Source organism: Akebia trifoliata, chromosome 5 (assembly GCF_017979445.1).
Source record: "Akebia trifoliata isolate Shusen 1 chromosome 5, ASM1797944v1, whole genome shotgun sequence".
Lineage (NCBI taxonomy): Eukaryota > Viridiplantae > Streptophyta > Magnoliopsida > Ranunculales > Lardizabalaceae > Akebia > Akebia trifoliata.
The window spans coordinates 22,372,996-22,386,820 of NC_141379.1; the positions used below are offsets into that span (position 1 = coordinate 22,372,996).

The 13,825-nt window shown below is 36.1% G+C and overlaps 1 protein-coding gene across 4 annotated transcripts in view; it reads right to left on the bottom strand.

The window, feature by feature from the left end:
- Positions 1-13,825, bottom strand: part of LOC147401658 (ADP-ribosylation factor GTPase-activating protein AGD2-like) — a 59,486-nt gene that overhangs the window by 34,606 nt on the left and 11,055 nt on the right. For all 4 annotated transcript variants that reach the window (XM_086443022.1, XM_086443021.1, XM_086443020.1 and 1 more), the window contains 3 exons: positions 9,535-9,597; positions 8,631-8,675; positions 6,954-7,019 (listed from right to left, as the gene is read on the bottom strand). In XM_086443022.1, coding sequence (XP_086299148.1) covers positions 6,954-7,019; positions 8,631-8,675; positions 9,535-9,597 — 174 coding nt within the window. The remainder of the gene's footprint in view (positions 1-6,953; positions 7,020-8,630; positions 8,676-9,534; positions 9,598-13,825) is intronic.

A 13,825-nucleotide genomic window follows, 5' to 3' on the forward strand; every position in this document is an offset into this window, starting at 1 on the left:
GGTTCTACTTATTCTAATGCCCTGGGGCTCCAACACCTCTCTCCATACTTCTAGTTTTAAGTTGGCTCTCTGATGTAGGATTATGATGCTTAAACTAAATGATGGATCTGAGATCAAAAGTAAATTACTAAAAGCAATTAAAAGACATTAATTGACCCTCATTCATTCTTAACACAAGAAAAAGTCAAATAAATTACTATGTTCAAGGTAATCACAATCCCACAAAGTTGGATCTGTCAAATATGAAGAGGAGGGATGCAAATGGAAGATTGAACTTCTTAGAGTCACAATTTGATATCAACGGAGTTCTCTTGATTCTTTCTAGGGTTCTCAAGAACAGGCCAAATCTCATAGGGGTTTAGAATAAAAATGTTGGTCTGTAGGGAAAAGGGTTGCAAGAAAGATTTATGGGAGGTTATATGAATCAGAAAGTTAGTTTCAGCATGTTCTGAAGGGCTGTAGTACAGCATGTTGGATATTAAGGTGGATTCAGTGTGGATTAGAGGTGTGAAAGCAGATTCAGTTTGTGAGATAATAGAGGCGGAATAATTCAGCAAGGTTTAGGATGGTAGGGGTGATGGTCGACTGGGGGCAAAATAATGGGTGCTGTCCAGATGTTCCTGGCAGCAGGGTATTGGGTCAATAAAAAGGTTGATTGGGGCTGGATTAAATAAAATAAAAAAATAAAAACAGAAAAACAAGGAAGAGTAAATGCAGAGGAAGAATATGGAGAAGAAGAAGAATAAAAATCACTCAACTTGGATTCACACCAAGAAAAAGTATGGTTTCACACCACACAATCAATCATGGGAAGTATTGATGAGAAGCTTTTCACAAGAAACCAGTAAATTTTCTTTTTTCACATATTCCTCGTGAAATTTACAGTCCTAAGCATCTATTTATAAAGTTCTCTCAGACCTAAATCTAATCCCAGCAATCTAACTAACATAACAGGACCTACTGGCCGTGAAAAAAACTTAGAACAACTTAAATATCACAAAACCAAAAACTATATATGTCCCAATCTCGTAACTTTATTTTCTTTGAATTTCCATCTTATGAAAACTCACTAAAACACGTGATAAAGTTATCAAATTGGCCCCAAACATCTATATAATGACCATTGAGTAATTTAACATAAAAATAGGCCCAAATACAAATCCTAATCACTAAAACAGACTATCTTAAGCCAAAAACTAAATAAAAGAGAAGGTCTAGTTAATGGCCCAATGGAAAGGCCCATGATCTTGGATATTTTCATCACTCCTCTCTAGTCTCATCACTTTATTACATCATCTGCAAATAGCATAGACCAAGGTAAATGCTCTTGAGTATACACAGTTGCATCATCTACAAATAAAACAAATATAGAGTCAACCAATATTTAATGTAAACCAATTGTAACTAGGAACTCATTTTTCTTATCTTCATTTGTTCTCATACTAGTCACAACCCTCCCAAGCATGTCCTTAATTATGCCAGCATATCAATTTTAGAATATTTTCTTAACTAATACCTATTAAATTAATTTGTATGTACTTTGTTATAAACATATGGAAATTCTTCCTCTTATCCCGTTTTTTGTGTACTGGGGCATTTGGAAGGAAAGAAACCCAGATTTTCAAAGATAAAGAGCTTTCCATGCATGATTTGTTTTGTCTATCATGGGTTATATTTGTGTAAAATTTTTGAGGAGTTCAAAGAGGTATTTTTAAAGACTTTATTAGGAGATGGGAGTTAGGTGTAGGTTAGCTCCAATGTAAGGTTGTGCGGCTTCGGCTTCGGCTTCGGCTTCGGCTTCAGCTTCATGCGTGGTCAATTGCACTCATTTGCTGATCATCTTGACCAATTTTTAATGAAAAAATTTACTTATCATGATAAAAACATCTCCCTCTTAGCCATGTACTTCTCTATCATTTGTTAAGTAGAAAGATTGTCTCGATGGATGATCTACCTGGCATAAACCAAATAGATTCTCTGGTATATTAGTTTCTTGTTTTAATCTTTGATATTTAAATAATAATGTGAAAATAAATACTAAGATCGGTACCTATAGAAGTGTTGCAATGTCACCAAACTTCATTTGGTGAGCTGGAAAAATGTATGCACAGCAAAAAGATTGGGGGGGCTCAGATTTAGGAGGTTAGGAGTCTTGAATGGGGTTTGCTAAGGAAATGGCTTTGGAGATTTGGAGTGGACTGGGAAGGGTTATGGTGAAGGTAATAGCGATGAAATTTGGGGAGGGCACTTTTGGGTGGAAGAGTGGAAAAGCTAAAAGTTCTCATTGTTGTGGGGTTTGGAAAGGCGTACTAAACGTTCTTCCACAATTCAAGAAAAGGGTATCTTTTTTGGTAAGAAAGGGCAACAAGGTTGGATTTTAGGAAGACTCGTGGTGTGGAGTGGGTTCTTTGAAGGAGAGATTCCCATCGCTTTTTACCGTCTCTAGAAAAAAGAATCTCCCAGTGGCTAGCTTTCGTGGGTTTGATATCGATGGTACTAGTTGGGACTTGGGGTTCAGGAAGCCGCATAACGATTTGGAGGTGCCAAAGATGTTGGAGTTGTTGACTTGCCTAGACAATGTGACAAGAATTTCGACAGGAGAGGATTCGAGAGTTTGGGACACTAATAGCAAAGGGTTGTTTTTGGTGAGAGACTTCTATAACGACTTAAAAAGGAGTGGGGATCCAACCTTCCCACATGTGGCTATGGGGCCCAAGGGTGGACGACAGTGAAGGAGATGATTCTAACGGTAAATCAGTTGAGAAAAAGAGGTTCTTGTGGCCCAAACTATTGTTGCATGTGCTCGTTAGATGAGGAATCGGTAAATCACCTTCTCTTGCATTTCCGCTTGGCAAAAGAGGTATGGGCTCATTTCTTATATTTGTTTGGAATGGAATCTTGTGTCCGGGAACTGTGAGAGAGGTGTTCGAGGAATGATTTCAGTTGGGAAATGGGTTTCGATCTTCCAAAAGGCTGATTTGGAGCCTAACTCCATTCACAATTACTTGGGGTGTTTGGAAGGATAGAAATGCTAGAATCTTCGAAGGAAATGAACAATCATCTTAAGAGTTATGTTTGTTGGTCCTTGGGCTCTTTTCTTTTGGTACGAGATCTTTAAAAAGTTCAAAGAGGTATTCTTCGAGGACTTTTTAGTTCGTTAGGAGTTCGTTATAATCTTTCAGAGGCCTAACTTAGTGTTTTTTGTGTTATGTTTCATTTTATTTCTTTTATTTTCTTGTGTTTTTCTTTTTGGTGTAAGTCAACTCGACCTCCGCACTCTGTTTATGTTTTTTTCCTACAATTAATCAAAAAAAAAAAAAGATATAGAGCCATGCTAAATGATCAAGTAGAAAACCAAAATTGTCTAGAGCAAATAGAAGAAAAGAAGAGGATAAAGAGTCAAACACTTCCTTGAGGGTGGGTTTGGCCTCTCCTCGAATATATTTAAACTAATTATAAAAAGTAAGTGGGGCCCATCCCATTACATAAAAAACCCTTAAGGGGTTGTCGCACATAGGGTCCCATGGTTGTCGCACACAATAGAAACAACCCTAGGGGTTGTGTTGTACATACAGAATCAAAATTCTAACGCTCCCCCCCAAGCTGAAGCATACATATCAAAGATGGCCAGCTTGGTACATACAGAAGAAAAAGGCATCCGAGATAAGGGTTTAGTGAGAAAATCAGCCAACTGATCATTCGACTTCATATAAGGTGTGACAATTTATTTCCGCATGACCAAATCCCAAACAAAGTGACAATCAATTTCGATATGTTTGATGCGCTCATGAAAAACAAGATTACTAGCAATAAAGACGACAATCTGGTTGTCACAATATATCTGCATAGGTAATAGAGCACAAAATGAACCCATAACATCTCAGAAGCAGTGTGGGTCATTACATGATATTCAGCTTCAACACTAGTATAATATCAACCAATACATAGTAAAGAATAAAGATGTAAACTCAAAATAGATGACATCAGCACTATTATAATATTGGCTCCCTACAGGATCATAATAACGATAACCCTTTTGAGTCTGAGAATAACCCAAGAAGACACTTAACAACTCTAGGGGACAACTTATCATGATCAGTTCCAAGAATGTCGACGAAGGATACGCACCCAAAGACACTCGGAACAAGAGGAAAGGGCTTGACCTTAGGATATAATAAAGAGAAGGGTGTCTGGTTACCGAAACTAAGTGTAGGAACTCGATTAATTAGATAACAAGAGTAAGAACACCATGGCCCAATAAGGTTTAGGAACTGACATGTAAAACAATAAGGTACGAGTGACATCCAAAAGATGATGAAGTTTACATTCAACAATGCCATGCTATTGGGAAGTGTGTGGGCATGTAGTCTAGTGGATGATACCATGGTCTTTGCAAAAATCAGACATACAATTTTGGATATATTCAAGAGCATTTTCAAAACGAAATTTTTTAACACGAGGTTCAAACTAAACAAATATCTCATTATAAAAAGTTAAGAAAATTTTGGGGAGTTCAGAACGATCTTTCATTAAAAAAAGCCAAGTCATTCAAGAGTAATCATCTACAAAAATGACAAAATAAGAAAAATCAAAAGTACTATTTATTCTTGCAGGACTCCAAATGTTCGAATGGACTACATCAAAAGGACTTGACTGATGACTCTCTAGACTAGGAGGAAAACTACTACGGTGATGCTTGCTTAACTGACAAGCTCACATTCTAAAACTGAAATTGGACTCAACATGGAACAATTTGACACAACTTCTGCAATGATGGGTGAACCCAAGCGATAATGTCACTATAGAGAAGAGATAGCAGCACTCAAAGCAGGAATTGGCGCATCACAGTCCAGAAGATATAACCCATTTCGTTCATGCCCCGAACCAAGCACCTTCTTCGTCTTGAAAAGTAAAAGAGGTAGGGTAAAAAGTTACAGAAATAGTTCAGTGATTTTGTTAGTTGATTGATAAATAAAAGATTAAAAGGAAGTCAGGAACAAATAAGCCAGAAGTAAGTGTCATGGAATTGGTAAGATGAAAACCACCAATGCCAAGGATAAGGCAAGAAGAATCATCCGCTAAAACAATGAGATCTAAATGAATGAAAATTAGAAAAGATGGAAGACGTACCAGACATGTTAGTACTAGCACCAGAGTCAATAACCCAAGAAGATGATAGGGATCGAGCAACTACACAAGCAAAATTACCTGTATTGACCATAGTTGTTGTGGGAACAAGTGAAGAAGAAGGTAGATCTGTCTATGTTGAGAAGTAAGATTGTCCTAAGACTCAGAATCAATAATCGGTGATCTAGAAGTAGATGGTTGAGTAACAGATGTGGAAGACGTATCAGCAGATACATTATGGGCATAGTCAGGACATCTTCATTTGTCCCAAAAAAAAATCCTTGGTATGCCCTGTCTCACCACAATAGTTGTATTTCCAATTGGACCTATTAGTACCATGGCCAGAGCCAGTATCTACCACGAACTTGTGTAGACCCCACGGGTTCCACCACGATTATCGCTACGACCACCACCACAAGTATTGTCGCGTCCATTACGAGGAGTCTCGAGTACCATTATTAGTGACTAAAGCAAATGATTCCTTAAGAGAAGAATGAGCTAGGTGCGTAAGTGAGGCCCTCTGAAGGCAAGAATACGCATTCGTTGCAGTAGGAAGTCGTTCACCAACAAATCTGCTCCTTGAAGATATTTTACTCTGAATTAAAACTGGATAACAGCAAAACAACTTGAAACTCTTCCCGTTAACGTCGTCAAACTTCCAAATCAATGCTCAAGGGTTGATAGAGCAACAATTCTTACCACATACCTTTCAATTGTAATGTTCATTCAAAGGTTTATCACCATGTTTGGTTGTGAACATGTGTTCAAACAACTCAACACCCTAGTCGCATTACTCTCTTGAGAGTAAATCTCTGCAAGAGAGCTCCAAATCTTCTTTGCAGTATCAAGGAGTTGGACATGGGAAGCCACAGATGGTTCCATGCTTAACCAAAACCAAGTCATAACCAATGAATGTTCACTCCACCAATCTTCATAGTTCTTTGAATCTTCAAAAGGAGGATCTTCAAAAAGTACTTTGCTTTCTTCTTGGCTAGTAAGAACACCTTTGAAAAATGGGACCAAGAATGATAAGTATTTTCGTTCAATCGTATCAAAATAATCTGCTTGGTCAATCATCACTTTGAAGGGCTGCGTTCATCCATTAGAACAACCACATAGAGGAAAAAATACATAACGAGCGAGGCAACAACCGATGTAAAAGAAACCTAAAAAAGAAGCGGCAAAGGTAGGAGGCGTAAAAAAAAAAAAAAAAACTCCACCAATTTTGGGTGTAGGAAATCCCAATTTCGATCAAAAGAAACTGACTTAGACACCACCCACCGCAATTAAACCTTATAAAAGGTCTGAAAAATAGCATCACGTAGCCCCAAAACGTATTCACAACCATTCACAAGCACACAACCACGCCCTAGATACACATCTAGGATTTATCTTGCACCACCACAATGAATCAAAGTTCGTTTTACTACAAAATTGCAGAAAAAATTCAACTGCAAAAATAAGGGTCTAAAAACCAAAAAACAAAACTTTGATCTGATACCAAGTAGAAAACCAAAACTGTCTAGAGCAAATATAAGAGGAGAAAGAGAAGATTGGGAAGAGAGAGACGAACACTTCTTGAGGGTATGGTTCGGCCTCTCCTCAAAGATATTCAAACTAATTATAAAAGGTAAGTGGGGTCTACCACATTACATAAAAAACCCATAAGGGGCTGTCGCACATAAGAGCCCATAGGGGATGTCACACATAATCCCATAGGCTGTCGCACACAATAGAAACATCCCTAGGGGCTGAGTCGCACATACAGAAACAGAATTCTAACAAATCATAATGAACGAATAAGACTTATATAAAGAATAACGTACCTCTTCTAGCTCAACAACAATATCCGCTCGTGTTCCCTTCTTCAACGACATGAATTTTTCACGTGCCTAGTCACAATAACATCATGTTGGAACTCTGAAACTTAGTTTACTACTAAATGCTATCATTATGATCATTTAAATATAAAAATAAATAAATGAATAAATAACAAAGAAAATTTTATCAAGATTTGAATCCCCAAATTGCCTGGCTAAATAAAAGAACCATTTGAGTTTTGTACAAAAGAATCAGATGAATGTTTGTGTCTACAGCCAAATGTATAGAACAAATTAATGATGGAGCTCGACTTGTTGCCCCTAGTACGTGGACCACCTCTTATATTGCATATAGCCTAATAATCATGCCAAACATATCATCATAATCATCTGATCAGTAAGCCTCTTCCCTACAAGGCAAACACAATAAAAAGAAGAATTTTTTTTGTGAGGCAGCAATTTTGTAATTTTTCGGTCATATGACTCATATCCCAGCTTGAAACATCGGATTCAACTTCAGTGTTTTCTTTGTCAAATTGCGAATATCTTCTCTTGAGAACTCACGGAATACAAAAATATTCTGTCACCATTCCATTGATATGAAATCCAGGGCATTGTCTTCATTTTGAACTAAACGAAAAAGATCAAGCTCCATATGACATTGGGCTTAAGTCAACACAACAGTAGACTAAGCAGTCAACCATGCAGTGCCCCATCTTCAAGATACTTTCTTTGGTGCAAGATAAAATTCTCACCATAGATCACATAATAGTCAAAGGGGTCAATCACCTGTTCATTTATTGTGAGGTAACATTGAAAAAGTGTGGAGTTTCTTTGTCTCTTTATTTGATGATGCAATGGAGGTCAAAAAGGACATTGGAATATTCTACTCTTAGCCAAGAGGCCCTTTTGGGCAAAAATGAGAAGAATCTGTTCTCAATTGCCAATTTCTTTATGTTGGGAATTTGGAATGACATGGACATCAACTATGGAATTATGTTGGTCTATACCAACTGGTATCTTCATATTTTTTGTTTTTCCAGAGAATATCATTGTCCTGTAAAGAGAGAGAGAGAACAAAGAAACCATTCAATACAAATAAATACAGAACCAGTCTAACTAGGTGCCGTAATATATTTCTCTGTTTGTTACTATATATTGAGTTCATCTGCAAAGCGAGTTAATTTCAGAAGAAATACATAGGAGCACAAGTAATCGCCAGAGCTCAAGATGTGTTAGAATAGATTTACATGATGTTTAAATCAAACTAGGCCGAAAAAATGAGTTCAAGGGCTAAAGATACTGCTAAAGTTATAATGGAGAATACCTATGAAAAAAAGTTATATTGGACAATGAAACCCCAATACAAGAACTCTCCTCCATGTTAATTGATAAATGGTATTGCGGTTGTCAACATTGAGACATACCATTAAAAACAATAAAGGTTAAAATGTCCCGCTCAAAAGAAAATGATGGGAAAAGAAAGTTGCCCTCGACTTGAAAATAAGCTAGCATGCTTCCAAATCTTGGGAGTTCAAGAAAGAATGATTGACATATTCGAAACACTATTGTTGGTTTATATCCTTGACTATTCTCAGGAGAATACAATATGATGCATAAATTGTGATTGTTCAATAACCCTCATATTTTTCAAGAAAAGTATAACCTTGAATAAAAGAATACCTGATCATAAACATGTGTAGCTTTGTCAAAGCGCCGACGAGACTCCTACAAATTCGAAGTCAATACATAATCAGATGAAACATGAAAAGAAATTCAAGAACATTTCTTCTCGAGAATTAACAGAATTTATGCACTCAGAAAGTTTTTTCTCGTCTTCAGAAGATTGACGTGCATGGGTAACATAGTTTTAAGATAATGTCTATTGTCGATTTTGCCAACTGCACCCCCTTTTTATAAGAAGAGGTGGGTTGGTCGTTGAGTTGGTCAAGCAACCAACACTTTTCTCACCCAATCATGTGAGGGGAGAGTTACCTCATTCACTGTTATATGAGAATAGCACATCTCTTTTATTTAATGAGAGAGACATCAAATGTCATTTTGAAAGGACTCTCATACGGTCGTACAGATAGCCTTCTCACTTTCTCTGGTGAGAGAATGACACGTGACTCTCTCATTTAATGAGAGAGTATCCTTAAACAATTTAGTTAACTTGAGTTCTTCTATATTTTGGGTGTTTGGGATCCTTTTCCCTTTGGGAGAGATGTAATTCTCTCACATATCAAGGTGAATGCAAGATAAATGACATGTGGCAGTTTCTGACTGAAAGCCCCTATGAAGAGTCTTTCTCACGTATATGGTTCGGTAGCTTCGTCACCAATTTTGGGGGATTAAGGGGTTGTTTGGTCTCTATCAGCCTAAGAAATTGGAAAGGATTGTGTCACCCTTTTATTGGCCTATTTCATTGGCTTTTGCATATTGAATCATCAGTGGTTTACCAAGGAAAATTTTTTCCCAAGGACAAAAGCCATCATTATAAGTTACGGGTCACATGCAAAACCTACTAGCCTCAATTGTGGGAATGATTGTTTGAAAAAGCTATGAGCATAAGAAGAAAAGGAATTACCTTAGCATCTTGAAGATCAACAGACATGAACTGCGTCAAACGATCACTTAGCATATGCTCGACCTGTAATATGACATCCACAAAAACCCAAGGTTGACAACAAAAGCCTCTCGGATAAGGCCTCCATGACGAGAAAATCCAGATTATCATTTTATATATTCTGAATAACATTTCAAATGGCATGGCTGAACAAATTATAGATGCAGAGGACTGAACCCAACATTCAACACATTACATGTAGGATATATACACAAAATTGATCCCATGAGAGGGATGTCATCATCTAATTGATTACAATCTTTTTTAAGAGTAAAAAACAATATAGTGCCCATTCTAGAAGAAATTTTATAGATTAGATGGTTATGATCATCTAGTAACAATCAGCTTGAATTTGGGCATAGAAAATTACCACAAGAGAACAAATTGAAAAGGTCATGTGTCCAACCCACCTATCATGCATCCAATCACACTTGTCACTTAAAAATTTGACCCTCTCATAACTGTCCACCTCATCATAGCTGCCACAGCAGATTTCCACTCAAAAACACTATGAATTTAGCTAAGAGACAAGTGTCTAGTTAACCCCCATGCATTACCCCTAGTTAGAATTTAACTTGACCATGGTTACTTTAAACTTTAACCAACCCCAACCACCCATTAACTATGGTGAAATTCGAACTAATCTCAGTTAACTAACTTGATCCTAGTTAGTTTATCTTCACCCATGATTAAATCTCAACCCAATCTATATGATCCTATGCAAGCACTTCTTACAACTTGACCCCCTCTACTTAGTCCATATGGTTTCATATTACCACCACAACTCATAGTTCTTTCCATTATATAAAAATTAGGTAAATCTCTATGATCTACTCTTTCTTGCATTCTCCATTGCCTCAGCATCTCTAGAGACCTCTCATCCCCCGTCAATTACCTCCACAAATCTTCATAACTCAAGTCTTGTGTATATGACTCTTCTAAAGCTCTTCTCTCAACACCATTAAGAAGTTCTAAAGGATTCTTGAAGAAAAATCAGCAACATTCTTATGTCACCTAGTTTGGCATTTGAGAAGAAGTCTTCATTTAATACTATTAAGGTAAGTGGTTTCCCACTAGTACATATTCTTCTATATTTTTCATTTTCTTTTAACCAATTCTTTTTTCTACATTATACTTGCTAATTAGGTTCTCCCTTCACTTAGAAACTATAACATCAACTCTTCTAGGAGAGTCCACCTACAAGCATTCTTGAAGGGGAAAACATACAACCTTAGATAAGATCTGCTAGGAAGAACATGAACTATAGACATTCATACTTAATGAAATACTTTTGTGTTTCAGCCCAAAAAGAACTCAAGGTAGCGGAACCGAGACTGAGGAATGGGGTTTTTGCGACTATGGGGTTTTTGCGAATTGTGCATGTGGTTTGAGAAGGTATGTACCTTCTCACCCTAAGTAAGTCACTCGGCATATTTCTAAAATACTTGTATTGCTGATTCAAAAACTAATAGTTTTCAAAATCTACTTCATTCAACTTATTTGACATAGGAGGGAAAGATAGTGTGTTTTATACTTCACTTGCCATATGTAGAATGATTTTCTTGGTTTAATTATACATGACTTATTTATTTGATATGAATCATTAAAGAAAAATATTCCATCCTTAAATGTTTATATACTTCTAAATTATGGACTGCTTTCACCATCTTGTTAGATACTAGGAACATAACTATTCAAAGAAAGAACGTCACTAGAAATCTTACAACCTACCTCTCATAATGGTTATGTAATATTTCTGTTTTATAACATAGAAAACTCTTATGTCATTCATATAATATTTCTGTTTTATAATATGGAAGTACATCATTATTACCATGAAATATTAATATGACGTGTGTATGTTTTATTATCTACAAAGTTCTAAATATTTATGTTTTGCTATATAAATATACATCATTTTACCATGAAATGCTTATGTTTTATTACCTAAAAAGCTCTCAAATATTTATGTTTTATATCAAACAAATACCTCACTTATATCAAAAAAATTTCTGTTTAGTAACATTGATTTATAATCTAGAACCATCTCATCTCACCCATGAAAGGCTTTGTTTTGTAAATCGTAGTAATATTTCCTGTTTACCATAAGAACTTTATAATTTATAACTTCAAAACCTCTTATGTTTACTATGAGATATTATGTTTAGTAACTTAAAAATATCTCAGTTTCTTATCAAATATTTGTGTTTTGGAAACAAATAAACTTCTTCTATCTTCCAAGTTATCTATGATATAAGTATGGACATCTACTAAGTATGTATAGATGACTGTAATGATGTGTACTCGTCACATGGATTATAAGGTGATGTTGTATGCAAATTTATTATGTCATTATATAACTATAACTGAGCTAAAATCAATTGATTATCATTGCAATACTTTAGATATGCGACTATCATGAGATTTACTTATTTTCTTCTATTAGTAAATGCCATATAGTAGATGTATTTAAACATAGTTAGATATAATTCTCGATTTATGCATCATGGTTTTCATAAATAAAATTCATTTCACATATCGTATTATAAAGACACAAGACTTAGAAACTAGATTGTTTTCTCACTCCTAAGTGACTAGCTTGGAGTTATCGATACGTGTTGGGCGACTTTGTCGCTCATACCATTTTTTCCACCTTTCAGGTTTCCCTATAGAGGACATCTTTTTGGTGGAGGAGTCGTATTGGGAGCCAGAGCCAGAGCCAAAGCCAAAACCAAAGCCATACTACAAGTCAGACCTTGATTTAGAGGTCGTGCCTTGAGGAGCCATTTGTTTGCCACTGATACGATCTACTTTCCCTAACAATAGGTCTTTTGTTAGATGTTGGGATGTCTTTTGTTTATTTATGTATATTGTCCTTTGGGACGTACTTGATTTCTTACTTTTGTTATACCCTATGTACTACTCTTTTGTTATACCCTATGTACGACTCTTTTGTTATTGCTACGACATGTTATGTCACTGAACATCTTTATTTGATGGTATCACCTATGCTTTAGATAAAATTCTTGTGTTACAAATTGTTAGCTTGGAGAATAATTAATTCTTTCTATTGCTAAGTAATTTGAAATTTCTTTGAATAGAAAGTACCTCAACTCTCAACCCATACCTTGGGAATCACAGAAATCCCAAGACGTGGTATCTAGACCAATAAGCTTTAGGTGTTGACAAATCTCTCCCTCACGTAGTATTGAGGTTTATGCTCAAGTTTCGGGTGTTGACAAATCTCTCCCTCACATAGTATTGAGGCTTATGCTCAAGTTCCGGGTTTGGGGTGGGGTCAAGTATCCTCCAGTTATGTTGCCGAGTCGACGTGTAGTTGGATTTGGGGCGTGACACATGAATTGACAACATTGCTAATGCTCTTTATAAATAGCAATCAAACCCAAATAACAGCATGCATAATGGAAATATTAAACAGACTAATCTCTCCCTCACATAGTATTGAGGCTTATGCTCAAGTTCCGGGTTTGGGGTGGGGTCAAGTATCCTCCAGTTATGTTGCCGAGTCGACGTGTAGTTGGATTTGGGGCGTGACACATGAATTGACAACATTGCTCATGCTCTTTATAAATAGCAATCAAACCCAAATAACAGCATGCATAATGGAAATATTAAACAGACTAACAGTTCAATTTTTTTTCCCCTCCACAGTAGGCTTCTTAGAGAGTCTACTGCAATAAATGCAAATCTAAAGAAAAAAAAAAAAAAAAGCTAAGCAACAAAAATTTAAATTTCAATCTGATTAGATAGCATTCATCATTCTTTTCATATATATATATGAGATCGAGATAACCAACCAAGCACAAGACTCGCAACCCACCCCATAACAGCCACTACTCAACAGAGATACTACAAATCCAATCCCATTAACCCAAGAAATCTTTTAAGGAAAAAAACCCTTAAATTCCTTAAAAAGCTTTCACCAAAAAATGAGAAAACCCAACATTAAAATAATAATATCTTGAAGCAATAGCTCTTCATTCTCAAAAATGTGATTGTTCCTCTCCATCCAAAATCTCCAACAAGTGGTAAATGAAACTAAACTACATAAAAATTTCTTGGCAACAGAGTAGGAAAACCCAAACAAGACCCATCTCTCAAAAAAATAAATAAATAAAAAAAGAATCAAGGGAATTTGGGAGACATCCCATAATACCAAGAGGGAGAGGAAATGAGACCAAACCTCACTGACCATCGTACAATGAAATGATATGATGAATAGACTCCGCAT